The 20229-nt window shown below is 40.3% G+C and overlaps 1 protein-coding gene across 5 annotated transcripts in view; it reads right to left on the bottom strand.

Moving 5' to 3' along the window:
- Positions 1 to 3639, bottom strand: part of jak2b (Janus kinase 2b) — a 33377-nt gene extending 29738 nt beyond the window's left edge. For 2 of the 5 annotated variants that reach the window (XR_011035001.1, XM_068310197.1), the window contains exons 1-4: positions 3354 to 3639; positions 3109 to 3258; positions 853 to 1050; positions 104 to 227 (exon numbers count right to left, since the gene is read on the bottom strand). Coding sequence is in view for 4 of the 5 variants with exons in the window: in XM_068310197.1 (XP_068166298.1) it covers positions 104 to 227; positions 853 to 1048 (320 nt within the window). In the remaining variant the exon portion in view is untranslated. Of the gene's footprint in view, positions 1 to 103; positions 228 to 852; positions 1080 to 3108; positions 3259 to 3353 lie in introns of those variants that run through there. The other 3 variants (XM_068310194.1, XM_068310195.1, XM_068310196.1) reach the window with 3 other exon arrangements.
- Positions 3640 to 20229: the final 16590 nt, after the last annotated feature.

Here is a 20229-nt window from a genome sequence, read left to right on the forward strand (position 1 = left end):
TATGAGCAGAAAATGCAGAATTCATCACTACAGTACATTTACTAAACAAGATATCTGAAAGGCACTGCTGTAGCAAAACAACTAACATGCTAAACTAATTTACCTTATTTTGAAAAACACATCCTCAGAAGCCAATTCATCAAGCTGAAATACGTGGTTAGGTGAAAACCACAAGCGATCTTGCTCTCTGAAGAGACCAAAAAGGCTACAGTAAAGTGGTGATATACCTAATACATACAAAGAAAAAGGAAACCACATTATGTTCTGTGAAAGTTCACTCTGTTCATTGATGTTCTTTTGATAGAGGTTAGCTTCACTGTTTAAACATCATGGACATGGTAATTGTTTTATGGACACACAATTTCCTTGTTCATGTGTATCTGTTGATTTGATAGAGTATGCTTGTAGAAACTGTGTTCATTTATGGGGAACTCAGAATACATAACATAGTATGTTGTTTCAACATTCAACATACGCGAACAAAGGGTCAATAAAGATTTACAAAATGTCAGTTGTGTTTGGTTTATCATCAAACACATAGCATACGATTCACACAACATGCTGGCTAATCTAGACCCCTCACCCCCTGCATAACCCTATTATGTGTATTAAAACATTATACTTAGGCCTCTTCAATCCAAAAGAAGAAAAATAAACACAGTAAACCTACCATAAGTTATCTTATACTTTAACAAAGTAAAATAGTTAAGACAGTCTGTCCACACTAAGTTTATTGAACACATAAGCGTTTTACTACCAACAGATTTCACCAAATCTTTGGACCTAAGACCAGATTTACAAGAAAACGAATGATGGTGCATTATGGGGGCCCACAGAGCTTCAAGCACTCACTGCATGCCTTGGCTGCATCTATACACAGCTCCTCAGCCACATAGTCCCCAGGTGGGTAGCTGAGGAAGTCGGCCGCTCCTTGGTTGCTGTGGTAGAAATGAAGTCTAAGAACAGCAGCTGGGCTTGCTTCTGGAGATTCCCGATGGGCAGTTCCATTTTGGTGCAACATGGTGCATGTGGCAGGAAGAGCATCCATAGCTGGCAGGGATTCCACCACAACATGCAAACTTTAATCAGCCACAAGCAAAATGTTGGCAACAGAATGATTTCAATCATTTTCAGCAAAGTATGATGAATTAAATATCATCTATGATAATGGTCACTTGATCTCAATCAGTGATACCAGTATTGCATGAAGCTGCAGTGAAGAGGATTTATTGTCTGGAGATGCTATGAACTCTGTAAATCTAATTTTTCTAAAAAAAATGGGCCCACACAGAGTCTCACCATTTAAAAACCATAAATATCTAGGTAAAACTTAATATTTATATGTAATAACCTCTATATATATTAGGACATTTTGTTTTTGGCAAGGCAAAATAATATTTACATTATTTTAAATAGCTGTTACTCAGCCCATCCATAGCCCACTGCCTCAAAGGCACTCTTATACACTTAATGACATCACAATTAAAACTAGAAAACTAGAGACCCTTTCTTGTCTGCCAGGTATCGAAGAGCAGTTTGTAATGACATGGTAACATAAATGTCCGGTCATGTCATAATGAATGTCACTCACATTCTTTGTTTATTTTCATGAAGAGAATTATTCTTGCAAACAACAAAAAAACCCACTCACAAATTACTTCAAAGTATGTCACACCAAAGAGATCCCAAAATTATACAGCAATAAATTTAAATTAAGAGCCATCATTTCAAATCGGATATACTGTAGTGTAAAATTTGCATTTGGCCAGGGAACTTGCATAAATAGACATTTGTAAAAGAAATAATTTGTATCTCAGAAGCAGCACAGGCTTCATCTCATGCAGTGCTGTATTAAAAAGTTTCAGACGAGAGATGTATAAGTGCATGCAAATTTACAAATCAGTTGGTCTGGAAATGGCTAATGACATGGGCGGTAAAGAAAATTGTTAGCCCAGTATTTCACCATTGGTATCTTCCTGACAGAAAATATCTAGTGGCTATAATGGCTAAAAAAGGTGTTTCCTCCAAATACTGACTAGAGGAGCATGAATATCCCTGCCATAAATGATAATGTATTACATATTCATAGTTTAGTGACATTAATTTTTTCTGTTGATGTCTTAGTATAAGCCTAATGACATTTGGCTTGATTCAAAGTTGTAATATCTAAATTCAAAACACCAATGAAGGTGTTAGGAAGCCAGTCACAATTTCTCAAATATCAAAGAGCTCAAGGCAATCAAAACACTCCAAAACAGGACATCCTATTCAATAATATAAGAAAGGCAGCCAATCTTTAAATTTGGATACCTGAAGGTAAAATCATAATATTTTACACTTGTCTAAAATTGTGAATATATCATCGGTTCTTTAACATAATCCAATGATACTTCAATAGTATCTTACAGAGTTAGGGTGAGCTTCTACGTGTTGGTTAACTGAGAACAAAAAACGATATGCAGAAATATCCAGCGTGAAGTTTGGTGTAAACATTAGCTAGTGGGAAAGTGGGAAAGAGGACATGGCGCACGTGTGTGTGTGTGTGTGTGTGTGTGTGTGTGTGTGTGTGTGTGTGTGTGTGTGTATAACGTATTCTTAACTTTTGAAAAGCACACTAAGAATCCGTGAAGATTAGTTCGAATCACTAATGACAGCTCTTCTAAATTCTTTAAAATAATATGTTAAATAGTCAAATATGGACAACTGGCGACTGTAAAGCGACAAATACACGCCGGAATGAGACTGTCACAACTTAAGGAAAGCACACATTTGTAGCCGCTGTTCCACTACGACATGGTCAATGCTCACGTATAGGTGTGTGGGGCCGGTGCGTCATTCCGAAACGACGGCTAAAATGAACATCCAGTCAAACATAAGAGCCTTAACCACTGAATTAGCTCGTCAAGGCCGTCACATTGTGCTCTATCGTTAGCTGTAGCTTCAACAGATTAACTTGACGTTAGCTCGAATACAGACCCCATTATTAGCGATTCACCATAAACCGCCCTATAAGACTATAAAAATGTGTTTGTACAACTTGAAGCTAGAAGTTTACGTCTGGGGACTTTGTGTGGCTACAACAGATGAAGCTGTTAACACATTACTCACCAGTCAACGCGTACTTTGGTAGAGGAGCCAGACGTGCAGCCACCTAGCCTGCTGCTAGCTGTCTAGGCCAGCGATGCAGCGAGGACTTTGACAGCTACGCCCTGCGATGCTTCAGCTTCTTTTCTGTAAACTCAGCGATTCAAAAGTTCCCTGAATCAATGAGAAACATTTTATAATCCAAATATCTCCGGAAATATTCGTATTCCCATTGCTCGTACAGCTGTCTAGCCTACTTCATAAGCTACCTCTGGTCATCCTTGCGTTGCTCATCTCACTCCACAGGAACTTCAAGCGTCTGTCTTGTCAAGCTTGTAACTTTAGCTAAAGCTGCGTAAAAACCCACGTCGTGTGCTGCTGGAAATTTGGCCGACAGCAAAGGATTCAATCATGTCCTTGCACAACAATTGCGCAATATCTGTCGGCCAATAGTGACATTATAAACAACTTATCAAACGTATAGCGTCAGCTCTGACAGCGCAGCTACGGTAACATGTTTGCTAACGCCAGTGGCAACGCAGGAGAGCTGAGGACGGAGTCTGCGAACGGACCAGCCTCTCCCACCGGACCGATGCCACCTTCAGGGATGTCGTAAATATCACACTTACTACAAAGACAAAATGTAACAGCAGTGACTGCGTAGCAAATGTTTTATGAATATCTAATTATTATTTTTAAAATACAGAAAGACACAATCAAATAGGTCTTCAAACCAATGCCTGCAAGATAAGTAGACGTAATAATGCAACCCAGCAAATGTTACAATTTTGAATGCTTACGCAATGAAGCCAGACAAAGTGAGCCTATGATGATCTACAAATATTTTTAAACCCCAGTTGGAAGTTCTTAATACAATTAGCCTCATGTAACATCACTATTAAAAGACTACAAATGGGTTCGGGTTTTATTTATTTTTTTGTTTTGCTAGAAAGTTAAAATTGAAAAAAAAAAAAAAAGTTCTAGGTGGAAGCACCTTCACTGTGTCCTGACATGATTTATTGAGATTTCCATTTGCTCAGTGGATGAGGATGTGACCGATGTCATCTCTCTCTGTATCTCTCAGAGCTATGAGTGATTGAGATACTTTTACAAACTTGTGGTGTGTCTAGGATGTCTTATATTTGGTGTCGAGTGAGAAGCTTGTGTTTAGTCATTGGACGTTGAATGTTGGAACTATGACAGGAAAAGGTAGAGAGTTGGTTGACATGTAGCAGAGGAGGAAGGTAGACATACTGTGTGTCCAGGAGACCAGGTGGAAAGGTAGCGAGGCTGGAAGTTTAGGAGCAGGGTTCAAGTTGTTCTATCATGGTGTAGACAGGAAGAGAGATGGAGTAGGAGTTATCTTGAAGGAGGAGTTTGTTAGGAATGTCCTGGAGGTAAAAAGAGTGTCAGATAGAGTGATGAGTCTGAAGCTAGAAATCGAAGGTGTGATGTTCAATGTTGTTAGTGGGTATGCTCCACAGGTAGGATGTGAGCTGGAGGAGAAGGAGAATTTCTGGTTGGACTTTGATGAAGTGATGCAGAGCATACCTAGAAGTGAGAGAGTTGTCATTGGTGCAGACTTCAATAGACATGTTGGTGCAGGAAACAGAGGTGATGAGGAGGGGAGTGGAAGGTTTGGTATCCAGGAGAGGAATGCAGAAGGAAAGATGGTGGCTGACTTTTGAAAAAGGATAGTAACAGCTATAGTGAATACTTTCTTCTAGAAGAGGGAGGAACATAGGGTGACCTATAAGAGTGGAGGTAGGAGCACACAGGTAGACTACATCTTGGGTTGACGGTGTAATCTGAAGGAGATCAGTGACTGCAAAATAGTGGTAGGTGAGAGTGTAGCCAAACAGCATAGGATGGTGGTGTGTATGATGACTCTGGTGGTGAGGAAGATGAAGAGGGCAAAGGTAGAGCAGAGGACGAAATGGTGGGAGCTGAAAAGGGAAGAGTGTTGCATGCCTTTTAGGAAGGAGTTAAGACAGGCTCTGGGTGGTCAGGAGGTGCTTCCAGATGACTGGACAACTACAGCTAATGTGATCAGGGAGACAAGTAGGAGAGTACTTGGTGTGTCATCTGGAAGGAAAGTAGATAAGGAGACTTGGTGGTGGAATGATGAGGTACAGGAGTGTATACAGAGAAAGAGGTTAGCTAAGAGGAAGTGGGACACCGAGAGGACTGAGGAGAGTAGACAGGAGTACAGGGAGATGCAGCCTAAGGTGAAGGTAGAGGTAGCAAAGGCCAAACAAGAAGCTTATGATGACTTGTATGCTAGATTGGACAATAAGGAGGGAGAGACTTATCTACTGTATACAGGTTGGCAAGAAAGAGACACAGTTTTGGGAAGGACATGCAGCAGGTTAAGTTGATTAAGGATAGGGATGGAAGTGTATGGACAGGTGCCAGTAGTGTGATGAGAAGATGGAAAGAGTATTTTGAAGAGTTGATGAATGAGGGAAATGAGAGAGAACAAAGACTACAAGAAGTGGCTGTTGTGGACTAGCAAGTAGCAAAGATTAGTCAGGATTAAGTGAGGAAGGCATGGAAGAGGATGAAGAGTGAAAAGGCAGTCGGTCCTGATGATATACCTGTAGAGGTTTGGAAGTGCCTCGGAGAGGTGGGAGTAGAGTTTCTGACTGGGTTGTTCAACAGGATCTTAGATAGTGAGAAGATGCCTGAGGAATGGAGGAGAAGTGTGCTGGCGCCCATTTTTAAGAACAAGGGAGATGTGCAGAGTTGTGGCAACTACAGAGGAATAAAGCTGATGAGCCATACAATGAAGTTATGGGAAAGAGTAGTTGAAGCTAGACTAAGGGCAGAAGTGAGCATTTGTGAGCAGCAGTATGGTGTCATGCCAAAAAGGAGTACTACAGATGCAGTATTTGCTTTGAAGATGTTGATAGAGAAGTACAGAGAAGGCCAGAGGTAGCTGTATTGTGTTTTTGTAAATCTGGAGAAAGCTTATGACAGGGTGCCCAGAGAGGAACTGTGGTATTGTATGAGGTAATCCGGAGTGGCAGAGAAGTGTGTTAGAGCGGTGCAGGACATGTATGAGGACCCAAGTGGTGGAGGGAGGTTACAGGGAGAAAAGGACAAGAAGGTGGAAGATTTTAAGTACTTCAGGTCAGCAGTCCAGAGCAACGGAGTGTGGAAAAGAGGTGCAGAAGTGTATACTGTACAGGTGTGATGTGAGATAGAAGAGTTTCAGCTAAAATGAAAGGAAAGGTGTACAAAACTGTGGTGAGACCAGTGATGTTGTTTGGTCTAGAGACAGTGTCACTGAGGAAAAGACAGGAGACAGAGCTGGAGGTAGCAGAGATGAAGATGCTGAGGTACTCTTTGGGAGTGACCAGGATGGATAGGATCAGGAATGAGTACATCAGAGGGACAGCACATGTAAGAGGTTTTGGAGATAAAGTCAGAGTGGCCAGACTGAGATGGTTTGGACATGTCCAGAGGAGAGATAGTGAATATATTGGTAGAAGGATGCTGAATTTTGAACTGCCAGGTAGGAGGCCTAAAGGAAGACCAAAGAGGAGGTTTATGGATGTAGTGAAAGAGGACATGAAGGTAGTTGGTGTGAGAGAAGAGGATGCAGAAGACAGGGTTAGATGGAGGCAATTGATTCGCTGTGGCGACCCCTGAATGGAAAAGCCGAAAGGAGAAGATGAAGAAGTATTTATTTTTGAAATGTGAATTCCTTTTTGTGTGAATCTCTTTTGGATTGTGTTTCACTGTGATTACTTTGTAATTGGGTTCCTGTGAATAAACAAACTTTTAGAAAAAAAAAAATCTCTCTTTATCTCTCTCTCTGTGTCTCCCTGTGTGTGTGTGTGTGTGTGTGTGTGTGTGTGTTTGTGAAATATGAAAGCAGTACAACTTAACAGCTTTTGAACTACGTTTTGTGGAAAGTGTGCTTTAGAGAGAATTAGCAGCTAGTACAGAGACTCACTCAACTGGTAAATTTTAATGACTCTCCATGTAGTTGTTCGAAACCTATTATCTATTGTTCAATCGGCCCCAAATCCAAAATTGGATGAGTGTTCCTGTTTTGAATAATGATTGGTGTCACACCAACTGAATAATGGTGTTCTGTCCACTTTAGCTGAATTATGCCTGATGCTTAATGTGTGAACAAACAAAATCCAGAAAACCTGGTAAACTTTACTAAATGAGAATTACCTGGGTGTGAAAAGGGACAGCGAATTAACACCTGTTAATTCGCTGTTGTAGATCAATACATTTACAACTGGGGCCACAGGTTTTGGTGATAAATCAAAGTAAAATGTTGTAGATAAAGAGAAATATTGACCTTGTGATGGTGTCAGATTAAAAGTCAGGGGACTACTGCGGTACTACAATTCACCCTGGGGGGTTGAATCCAATGGTTGTGAAGACCTATCATCCATAACCCATTGTTTGACTTAGGCACATGAAATGTCAGAGGATAACCCATATCATTAAAAATTTTCATCTACAAAGCACAATCTTTGTGCCAATCCATTTTCTACACTCATGTTGCACTGGAGAGATTTTCAAGTGATTAAATTAGAGAAGGGGTCCTGGAAAGTGAGAGGTAAAAAAGTCTTAAGTAGACATTTTTGTTTGAAGCATTAACATATGCCTGAACAACTATCTATGAAGATCAAAAAATACTGCGAGGAAAACATTTGTATCTTTTGGTAGAAGCCATGGGCAAACACCTGACACATACACACAAACAGACACACACCCAGACACATAGAGTGAAGTCTGTTCCAACGTATCCCTTTGGTGGATCTAAAACAGGATCACAGCTGGGTTGCCTCTGGCACAGAGAGGAGGTGGAGGGATAAAACAGGAGTGCCAGGTCGTGGAAGGAGGAAGTGAAACTACGGAATAGAAATAAAGGAAGATGAAAAAGTGGAGGAACTGAAAGAAAGTATTTCAGGAAATAAGGAGGGTGGATCTGTGCAAAGAAATGGGAAGTCTGAAAGGAGAGACTATGCAGAATTATATTGAATATACGTAAAGCAGCAGAAAAAGTTGTGGTATATTTCTTGTCTGAACCAACAAATAACAAGCAACATTTCATCCCATAGTTAAAAACATAGCTAATAACTCCTGTGAATACTTGCAAAGAGTTGGTGGGTGCATCTTGCTTGTAGCTGGACAGTCGGAACAAATGTTTTTAATTTGATTGGTTAACATTTGGGTACTTATTCACTCTATTTGATTAACGTTATGAAACTGGAGCTATGAGGCTATCCATGAAATAAAGATGGGGGAAATCTAACACCTCATAAAGGCATGTTCCATTTCCTGCTCAATAGCAAGATCCTGGGTAAGCGGGGAAAAGAATGAATGAATGAATGAATGAATGATGCAAAGGAGCTGAAAGCTGAATCTGCATATAAACTGTAGTGTAAAAACAAATTGCTTGAGGTTTACTCCAAACTTTCAGTGTAAATGCTTTGCAAGATTAATTTACACAAGACTCTAAATATGCCTAACAAAAAGGAGAGGTGGATTTCATTTGACTAACTGGAATTAAGTGTTAGTCATACTTCCTTAAAAGTATGACAAACATGTTCTTTTCCATCAATATGATCCTGAAGAAACACTGTGAATTGCTTTCGAAAGTTGCCATTCATACTGTTTACCACTAGATAGAGCTAGATGTCTGCAAAACTTCAACAGACAGGATAGTCAGAAGTGAATAAGTGCATGAAGAACAAAAAATAACATGGAGTGCAGAAGAAAAGTGCCTGAGAAAAAAGCAGCCAGTTGTGTTCTAATAGAAAAAAAAAAGACAGAGCTCAGGTAAAAATGTTTTATTTCATTCCCTAATGATTTGAAAAGTCTGAGGCTCTCTGTGCCTGAAACTCAGCACCTGCGTCTCTCTCTTTCTCCTAGACAATCATGCATGTACTCTAGGGTGGTGTCAATCAGGATGAATAATCTCCCTCGAATGCTTTCTTTATTTCACTGCTTGCCAGTCAGAATACCCTCTAAACAATTCACAGAATGGGACAGGTTACCATCTCGGTTTATATGGCAAGGGAAACAAGCCAGAATTGAATTCAAAACTTTGCAATTAAGAAAAGACCGGGGTGGAATAGGCCTTCCTTGCCTGCAGCAATTTTATTTAGCAGCCTAGACAGACCATTAGTCTGTCTATGTTTCCCTACATACACTGCAGGATGGAAGAGAATTAAAGATAGTTATTAAAAATTGAACAAAAACATAAAAAGGAAAAAAAAAAGAAAATCACGCATGCATGTGCACAATCAGGACCTGGTACATACTGAGGTAAGAAATGTCATCAATCATGACCTTAGCAGCTCGCCATGATGAATACGCCTGGTTCAAAACTGAATATCATATGATATTTCTATAGATCAAACTGCAGATATAAATTCTGTGCTCCATCATCTGAAGTGAGCGAGAGTTTTTGACAGAAACTGAACGATGTATTGCTGCAAATTGTCACAGTGGTACAACTGCTCTGAGTGAGCTTTTGAAGTCTTAACACACAAGCATTTTTTCAAGATAGGTAAAAAGCTATGCAGTATGAGACGTCCTGCTGACTCTTTCTTTTTTTTAACAGATAAAAAAATTTCTGATTATATTTTGTGCTTACATTTAAAATAATATTTATATGTTTGTCAACATAGGTATTTTTTGTGCAAATGCTGATTTCAAAAACACATTACTCAAGATGGTCATTTTTTCAACAGAGATTCCTCACTGTGGTTTATTCTAAGCTTTGAAAATGGGTCTAATTACAACATCCTAACAGAGTGTTTCATATTTTCTGTTTGTCTATGAATGCCTTCGCAAATGGCTTTAACTGTTGGTACAGTCTGTTAATGATTTAATCTGTTTTCATTGCCCCAAATTTACACCATGGAAAAACACAGTCTAAATTCTGGGAACATATTTCTTTGTAGCATTTTAAAGCCAAACTTTCATCAAGCCAATGACTGCTGGATGATGGATAAAGCATTATGCAACGAGGAAAACAATCAGTCAATATTGCCAAAGTGCCTAGTTGTAGCTGGTGGAGAGTTGATCCTTATGGTGAACTGGGCCCAAAATGACTATTGTATTTACTGGAAGAAAGTTATTGCCCTGTTCCTTCTGTCCTCTTCATGTTTAACAACCTGTTTACACATGAACCTGAATGTTCACACAAAAAAACATCCAAAATGTCTGCATAGTTGACCTCATGCTCAACATTTACAAGACAGATTGGTACTCACAAATGCAGAGGCAAAAGACCTCTAGCTAACAACATCTAAAAAAAACAAAAACCTGTTGGGCAGAGCTGAGAGACAATTATGACTAGATGCAGATAATCTTAGTCTTTTAATAGTCTTTTAACTGATGAAATGGATTGATGAATATTATCTGAATGATAAGAACTTTTTTTCATACTCTTTTCATCGCTCTCTTTCGTTCACACTTGATGTCTCATTCCTTCATGGAAAAGGGTTTTCAAATATTTAGTACATCTTAGATTTTACTTGGAAATGCCACATTATATTTGATCATGCATCTGAAACTAAAACATCATATATCAGCAGTATTTTATTGCAGTGCAGTAGCTGCTAGAAGTAAAGCTGCCTTTCACTACTTTAATACAATTTCACAATAATTCACAAAAATAATAATTAATGAGATAAACACAAGCAAAAAAACCTTTGCTGCAGAAATTTGCCTTTGCGTTTCAGACAATTTTACAAATTTTGAATTAAAAAAACTGGTTTCAAAGAAGAAAGTTTTACCATTAATGATATTTAGTGAAAAAATGTTAGCAGGCATTTAAATTGTCTGCCACTACTTTGATCTATAAAATTGTTATTTTTAGGTTTCATTTTCTAAACTTATAATATATTAATTCAAAAAAAGTATACCAATCAGATAAATGTTCACTTTTGTCAGAGCAGAGGAAAACTTCAGGTAGATTTGACGGCTTCAACTTTGCTCCATCTATCCATCCATCCATCCATCCATCCATCCATCCATCCATCCATCCATCCATCCATCCATCCATCCATCCATCCATCCATCCATCCATCCATCCATCCATCCATCCATCCATCCATCCATCCACAAACATGTTTTAGCTCTCTTTTTCAAAGCTCATCTTACCTTTATGAATACTTAAATGTTTTCTTGACCAGACGGCTAATTTAACACCAAAGGTAATAAAACTTCAACAGAATTAATATCTGGCCCAAAGCAGTAGGTTCTGCCTTCTGTTGAGTGAACAGTTTTCATTAAAAATACCTTTGTGTTATTCTGTTAGTGTTTGGCCAGGCACATACTGGACACAATACTAATTAAACAACAACAACAACAACAAATATGGGTTTTTTCAACTCTCTTATGTGGTTATAAGCCAAAACAAAGAAAAAAAGACATTATTTGACATTGTATTAAAAACATTTGTTGATTTTACTTCCAACAAAAATGTAAATAAGATATTTGTAATCTGTTTTAAAAATGTACAGTATGTTACTTTAAATATCTTTAGAATGTAAACTTCTTTACTTTTTGTAGTTTGTGTTGTAATGAAACATTTTGTGTGAATAAAATCTTTAGGAGTGACCTATTGTCTACAAATCTGTAGAAGGTTTTTCTTGACAGTGTGCTGGAGACAATACATTTGTCATCATGTATTTGTCATCATCATCATAAAAGCTTGCATACAAACCTCTTCTTTAGCTTTCAGTGAACCAACATGCAACAAGTTAGAGAGAACCTGCACACAGTCGAGCCTTCTTTGAGAAAAATATGAAGCATGATAAAATGCATGAATGCTACATATTCATCACAACTTCTGCAGTCACATTTTGTGGACCCGTCTCCCATACTGAGACAATACTTTGATCCCTACAAGGTTAACCATATATTTAAAGGAGAATATTACAGTGTACACAGAAAGGAATAAACATCCCACAGCAACAGAAGAAGTTTGTGTGAGTGTGGCCCTTAAGTGCCACATCCAAAATTGTATAAATAAATGAGGTCAAGTGTTGTGCCAGCAGTGCCAGAAGGCTATTTGGCACCTTGAGATCAGGTTTGAAACTCAGTTTCTGCTTTGGTATACACTTACAGTCTCTCTAACTGTCTTTAACTTTACTATTCTATATTGTCCAGTAAAATGATCTAAGATAATTTCTTTTATTCATTTTAACTATACTAATGCTGATGCTGATGGGCCATTTATGTTGGGTAGCAATGGTCTGATCATGCATACCTGATGTGATACACATGTGTGATTTTAACCTTTTTAAGTAGGAAAATATGTGGGGTGTCCCAACTTTTTCCTCCAGTAAAATAAATAATTTTTTTCATATCTTTTGTTTGTTGAGTAAAACAATGCTAATTTGTGTTGTTTAATAAAAATTAAATCTATTCCTTTTCTAGGAATGAAAAAAGCAAGATTGGACATGGATATACCAACACCCCATAATGAGCTGATTAATTAATTCTTTTTTCACATGACTGTTTATTGTATCCGGCTTGCCCAGGAGTGAATGACAGGTGTATACTGCATATCTCCAAAAATAATGAATTAAGTCAATAAAATGCTCTCTTTGGTGTCAGAAATGTGTTTGAATCTATTATCTGTGTCACAGATTCATTTTGTGATTTATGTTTAATTACAGCTTCAAGTGGCAATTTAAAGAATAATATGAAGTTTTCCATTAAAAACAAGTAATATACCGTCGGCCTGTAGGTGTAAAAATAAGTATGCATGATTATCTTCCTAAATGGGGCTTATGGTGAGCTGGAGACTTTTCCAGGGTGTACCAATGTCAGTTGAGATAGGCTACCGACCCTCTGAATGACAGACATTTCCCTGCTGTGCAGTCAAACATGGGATCTCCTATTCTTGCTGTCAAGAGTTTACAATTATTGCATTGCAAATCTGTGGTGGATGTTGTGGATACAGAACCATGTGTCTTTTGCAACCCTGAAGTGGTTGCTAATGTGATCCTGGAGTTTTCTTAGTTCTTACTGCTATAATGAGCCACATGTGAGGCAGCTTGTACATCTGTCAGTGCCCGGGCATATCCTCAAGGCTGAATGTTCAAAGAGGCTTCAAGAGAGGGAGGTTCGCCAATGGTACATTAATTTCACAGCCAAATCATCAAATATTATTCCCGAGGGGCAGATTGGAAGCAGTTGGGAGTAGTTAACCTATTCATTACCCCAGTTGCAGAAGCATTTAATTTGGTTTTGATAAAAAGTTGACCCACTGTTGTCAACTACTGCAAAGAGTACTCATGTTGGACCTTCTCCATTTCAGTTATGGTTTTGAGACATACTTGATTCCCCCCCCCCCTCCTGTTCCTCGTGTCTCTCCTGATTTCACTTATTTTAAAATAATGCGTAGGGGAGACAGACATGTGGGGATTTCGACTCCAGTCTACAGTACACAGTCACTGATTAACCACAGAATATAGTAAAAGTAGGCATCATGTACAAAGAATTCTCAAATGTAATTTCATCGGTTCTTTTCATACTATCAAACTTCCTTTCTTGCTTATTGATTTTACTTCCCACACATTTTCCCACACTTTCCATGATGCTGTGTTGTAAACATGTAATGTTTTCACCAGATTGCACTGCAGCTACTGTATGACATGCAGTACATATAGTACAATATTATACTCTCCAAAGTTCAGTGTTAATTTACATCAGAGTTTCACAGTGCACTGTACCACCCACAATCACAGATGAACCTAAGGGGGGGTGGATTCTCATGGCACCAATCATTTCCTTTTTCCCAAAGCATTCTCCCTTAACAAGCAGTATCTGCTTGATCTTGATCATGAATGTTTCCGTCAAGATAAATTAAAGCTCCTTATCCTTAGTTCATTATTATCAGCTAGTAGTATCTGAAGCCCAGTTCTCCAGTATCTAATTACATATCACATCATATAGTCTATCTGTGTGGCACAAATGCTCCTGACAGATTGTACTCATGTTACTTCCATCCTTCTTAGTATCTCTTCCAACTGACTGCCTCCTGTTCTTCAAGGCCAGGTATCTCTTAGGTTTTCTTCTCTTGTCCAGTCAATACTTATCCTGCCCAAGCAAGCATTCATTTTTGCAAATTGTTTTACAAACAAAATCACTTTGATTATTGATTATAATAGCTTTTTACATTTAAACTTTTTACACAAAAACACTGATGAGTAAAATTATTTCTCCTGAAGATAAACCTGGTTTGATAAAATTTCCAAAGAAGTATTTATAGAATCACAAAGCTCCCTCTGTCCCCTTAATGCACTACTTTAATTGACTTTGATGTAATTTTCTGATTCACTTCTCTGAATCAGTCAATATCTGATATGATATATGATACGACATTCACAACAGAAACTGCACCAATAAAGTAAATCATATTGATCAGTTTATACTCAGAACAACCCACAAGTTTAAAGTCATGAAATGCAATAACAAACACACAGACTAAGGTAAAATCTATAAGGAGAAGAAATTTATATTAATCCCCTTGGGGGATTAATATAAGGCACACACACACACACACACACACACACACACACACACACACACACACACACACACACACACACAAAAGGTCTAAGCATGCAAATTACAGAAAGACGGTTAAGTGATGGAAAGTCACATAGTGCCTTTAAAGCAGCTTGTGGGATTTGGCATCTTGCTCAATCATGCTCTTATTCCTTGCTCAGCAATGCTCAGGAGTTGAACTGGCAGCTCTCTAACTAACCGTTCACTGTCACGTATGTCGGGGTATGGACCCAAATGCAGGACACCAAAGGCAAAACTGTCATCCGTGATTTATTAACAAACTTACAAATTCTCCAGACAGACAAGAAACTCAAAATCAATAAAGACTACCAGGAACCAAACATGAGCAATGCACCAGCACCTAGCTCTCATTCAGCAAGGCTTAAAAAGCCTCAGGGTCCATCCATCCATCCATTTTCCAACCCGCTTAATCCGCTAACGCAGGTCGCGGGGTAGCCAGTGCCTAACCTGGCAGTCTCAGGGCGTGAGGCGGGGGACACTCCGGGCACGACGCCAGTGTACCGCGGAGCCACACAGAAACAAACAAACAGAAACAAACAAACAACCATTCACACACACACACACTCCTATGGTCAATTTGGGACCGGCCAATCAACCTGAGGCGCATGCTTTTGGAGGTGGGAGGAAGCCGGAGAACCCGGAGAAACCCACGCAGACACGGGGAGAGCATGTGAACTCCGCACAGAGCGGGACTCGAACCCTGGTCCGCCGTGTTGTGAGGCAGCAGCGCTAACCACTGCGCCACCGTGCCGCCCAGCCTCAGGGTCAATAGCCCAAAACAAGTTCAGGTGTGACGATAAGTAACAGGTGTGGAGCCGTGGCTCCAATCACAAGCTTGGCCTCTCCCTGCCACACAGCAGCACTGCCACACCCACCTGTGACAGTTCACACTCTATACTTTTTGGTCTTGAACCGGCCACTTTCTGCTCCCCAAGCCAACATATAGTGGACTGAACTACACTTGCTTTAGAAGTGTGAATGTGAAAATAAAAGGATAAAAAGGCTATATTGGATAGTGAGGGGTTCAAATTTATCACTATCAAAAGTTCAAAGAAGACACATCAGATGAATGTTCCCAAATTATGTAATGTTATCAAAACACTGAGCACTGAGTAACTGTCCTGTTATTCATAGGAATGAGAAAAATGGATGGTTATTCTCATCCATACGCCTGTCATTTGCATGTTCACACCAAAACCTTCCACCCCCATGAAGTCTGTGTCCCATTTGTCCCTACAGCTCATCTGTGGGGCTGTGTGTATATGTGGCGGTCCGTGTAATGTTTGCATACCCGTGTACATTTTTGTCTGGCTTGGACAGCTAATTCTCACTGCCAGAAAATATCCTGCAGCAAGAATTTGGACTTGAGAAAGTGTCTACTGCCCTGTCGATATGTGACACGGTGCCAAATAAGGCACACAGCCACTTTTGATTAGCATTGTCCAAAACTGCCCATTCACAGCTACAGTACTGCCAGAAACTGGTTTAAGTGTTTCAAGAAACTGCATATTGCCAGAAACAAGTCTGAGATACTGCAAACAAAAACCAGTAAAGTCAAAAACTGTTTTTAATGCATTAAACAATAATTATAAAATCATCAGTGGATACTGCAAAAAAAAAAAGAAAAAGTATCCAAACAATAAACATACCAAAGTATTAATGATTATTTTATGGTTGGTCTATAATTACAGAGAATTAATGAATTTATGAAAATCCATCAGAATTAATTTCTTGGATGAAGTGATATCTAATAATTCATACTTGGGTTATAGATATGCTTCTTCTTCCTCTTCTTCTCCTCCTTCTTTTGTTTTTACACAAAAACACCCAATGACTAAAATGGTTATTTCTCCTGAAGATGAACAAATACTAGTCACTGTCACTACCATACTAGTAGTGACAGCATTGCTACTATGATAAACATTTTTTAAAAAATTCATTTTCACAACCGCTTTATTCGCTGTCGTGGGTCGCGGGGTCACTGCGGAGCCACACAGAGACAGTGACCTGTGGTCATTCATTTTATTGCTACCCTTGTTCACAGAGAATGCTGGTTGTGTTTTGCTTTTATCTGCAGGATCTTTTCAATAACTTTAATGGTCGTTTTGTCAATATGGGTTTATTGTTTTTTGTGATGCATCATTTTGCACCATTATGCACCACCACCCGTGCTGTTATGGCTGCATACCCAAAGCCTTATCAATGATGACATTGGGCCCGTTTCACAAAGCAGGTTTAGTGGAAAACCAGGGTAAGTTAACCCTGAAATCAGGGAAAACCAGGTCTTTCGGTTTCACAAAGGGAGGTAACTTAACCCAGAGTTAGAGCAGTAACCCTGGCCTGTTTCATGAAGCGAGGTAAACCGAACCTCTGGGTTTGTTACCTCAGTAACAGACTCTGAAGCTAACCTGGTCGGGAGCAGGTTTTATTCCACAAACCCAGGGTTTCCTCTGACTCTGCCCCCTATCACCGCCACTTGCGTGGCTTCATTTCCTGGTTCTGTCAGACGGAGAGTTAATTCACAGAGATTTTAATTTTTCAGTATCGCGTTCAGATGTCCGGTCATATCCAGACAGCTCTCTTTATGATCGGTACCGATTCACGTCCCGATCCATCACACACACATCCACGACCTGAGCCATCCCCACATCTGCAGCAGTGCTATGTGTAGGTAGTGCTCTGGTCAGTTTTTTAATTTTCATTTGCAAATGGTAGTTTTTCAATACAATGTGGGAGATGCTCAGTGCACCTCGCCTTGAAAGTTTTACCCCAGTTTTTCTATTTCCCCGGAGAGAAAACTGTCAGAATCATCAAGGAGGAGTTCCACAGGATTCCAAGTGAATGATGTAGAAATCTGACAAATGAATTTGAAATTATATTCTCTTAATGACATTGTGCTACAACCTTCGAATTGGATTGTTAACTGATTTTTTTTTTTTAGGATTTCCTAACTTAATTGGTTGCACAGATGGTACCCACATTCCCATCAAGTAGATGGGAATGTGGGAACGTAGACTGAAAATTGTTTCAACATGTTCAAGACTGCATCACAGGTAACATCTGTCCAGATCATGTGTTATGCTGCAGACTACATTTCTGATATGGAAGTCTGGGTCTGTTCCTGACTCTTCGATGTGTGATCAGTCTTACCTGAGCAGCAGACTGTAATGTGATCAGTAACCTAAAGATTTGCACAATAATTCACTTGTCTTCATTGTGTAATCCAGTCTAATGAATCCACTATACATGACAGGAGAGAGCCTACGTCACCTCAGGATGATTCCTGCTATCCAGGATGGCAGAGCAGTGACAGACACCATCTGTCAGAATCATTTCAGAGTCACCATCACCACCATCACAGCGGGCAATAAAAACATACAATATGCATTCCCTTTGGTCATCTTTATGTCTGACAAATACAAAGTTAGTTTTTGTATTGTTACAATAGTTAACATTCCAATAGTTAACATGGTTCACCTGTGACCATTACCCACCTCTAACTTGTGCTCCAGTATTTCTATGTCCAGATCTGCCCTCCTAATCTGGAGGTTCTAGTAAGCCATTTCTATTTTCTGTATTTTTTTAGAAAGTGAATTCTATAAATTTCTTCAGCAGATAGATGAGGAAGACATTAAAACATGGTTGCATATGAATTCGACAGAATGAACCGCTGGTGGTCACTGAGCGACTATTTCACTTTGATAATCTGTGGAGTTGGGACCCTTCTACTACTGTCTGCTACTGTCTACTACTGTTCATGATCTGTTAAAAAAGGATGAGAATTTGTTAATACTTCGGTAGAGGACAAATGTCACACTCTGTATTCCACCAGAATGTGAAGCAATGGGAAGAGAACAATCAGTAACATAAAATATTAGACCACCTTTGTTTTCTTCAATTTCTTGCTAATTTCTTTTTATCAATTAGTAACTCCTGTGTGTATCATGTGAGTAAAACAAACAGAAAATAAAACTTGGAATACCTTAAAGAGGTTATATGCAGTACAATGCCACAGCCACTGATGTAAGCACGAAAGCAGGTTTGGCTATTACTGTATCAAGGAAACCCTGCAAACGAGCTGCATATGAGCTCTTGATTTCAGTTCTTAGATAATACAGGTATACACAATGGTATGAATATCCTTCTCAACTGTTTTTGTAACGTGCATAAGTCGATTTACTGTTTTATTTACACAAATTAAAACGTTTAAATATATTTCCTTATTGAACAGAACCCCTCCCTGAGTAATCACCTTATCATGATGGAGGGGATTGTGTGTCTCAATGATCCTAGAAGCTGTTGTCTGGGGCTTTTTGCCCCTGGCAGGGTCACCCATGACAAACAGGTCCTAGGTGAGGGACCAGACAAAAGACACCTCAGAGACCCTTAATGATGAAGACAAACAATGGATTACATTTTCCTTTGCCGGGCAAGATTCACCAAGACCCCCCTCTCGAGCTAGGCCTGGAAGTGGGGCTCGAAGGCGAGCGCCTGGTGGCTGGGCCTGCACCCATGGGGCCTGCTTGGGCGCAGCCCGAAAGGACAACATGGGTCCCCCTTCCCATGGGCTCACCACTTGTGGGAGGGGCCATAGGAGTTAGGTGCATTGTGAGCTGGGCGGTGGCCGAAGGTGGGACCTTGGCGATCCGATCCCCGGCTATAGAAGCTGGCTCTTGGGACGTGGAATGTAAGCTCTCTGGCAAGGAAGGAGCCCCGAGCTGGTGTGTGAGGTTGAGAAGTTCCGACTAGATATAGTCGGGCTCACCTCCACACACAGCTTGGGCTCTGGTACCGGTCCTCTCAAGAGGGGTTGGACTCTCTTCCACTCTGGAGTTGCCCATGGTGAGAGACGCCGAGCAGGTGTGGGTATACTTATGGCCCCCTGGCTTGGCGCCTGTACATTGGGGTTCACCCCGGTGGACGAGAGGGTAGCCTCCCTCCGCCTTCGGGTGGGGGGACGGGTCCTGACTGTTGTTTGTGCTTATGCACCAGACAGTAGTTCAGAGTACCCACCCTTTCTGGAGTCCTTGGAGGGGGTGCTGGAGAGCACTCCCACTGGGGACTCCATCGTTCTGCTGGGGGACTTCAATGCTCATGTGGGCAATGACAGTGAGACCTGGATGGGCGTGATTGGGAGGAACGGCCCCCCCGATCAGAACCCAAGTAGTGTTCTGTTATTGGACTTCTGTGCTCATCACGGACTGTCCATAACGTACACCATGTTCATGCATAAGGGTGTCCATATGTGCACTTGGCACCAGGACACCCTAGGCTGCAGTTCGATGATCGACTTTGTGGTGGTGTCATTGGACTTGCGGCCACATGTCTTGGACACTCGGGTGAAGAGAGGGGCGGAGCTGTCAACCAATCACCATCTGGTGGTGTGTTGGCTCCGATGGTGCGGGAAGATGCCGGTCCGACCTGGCAGACCCAAATGTATTGTGAGGGTCTGCTGGGAACGCCTGGCGGAATCCCCTGTCAGAAGGAGTGTCAACCCCAACCTCCGGCAGAACTTCACCCATGTCCCGGGGGAGGAGGGGGACATTGAGTCTGAGTGGA

This window comes from Antennarius striatus, chromosome 3 (assembly GCF_040054535.1).
Source record: "Antennarius striatus isolate MH-2024 chromosome 3, ASM4005453v1, whole genome shotgun sequence".
Taxonomy (NCBI): domain Eukaryota; kingdom Metazoa; phylum Chordata; class Actinopteri; order Lophiiformes; family Antennariidae; genus Antennarius; species Antennarius striatus.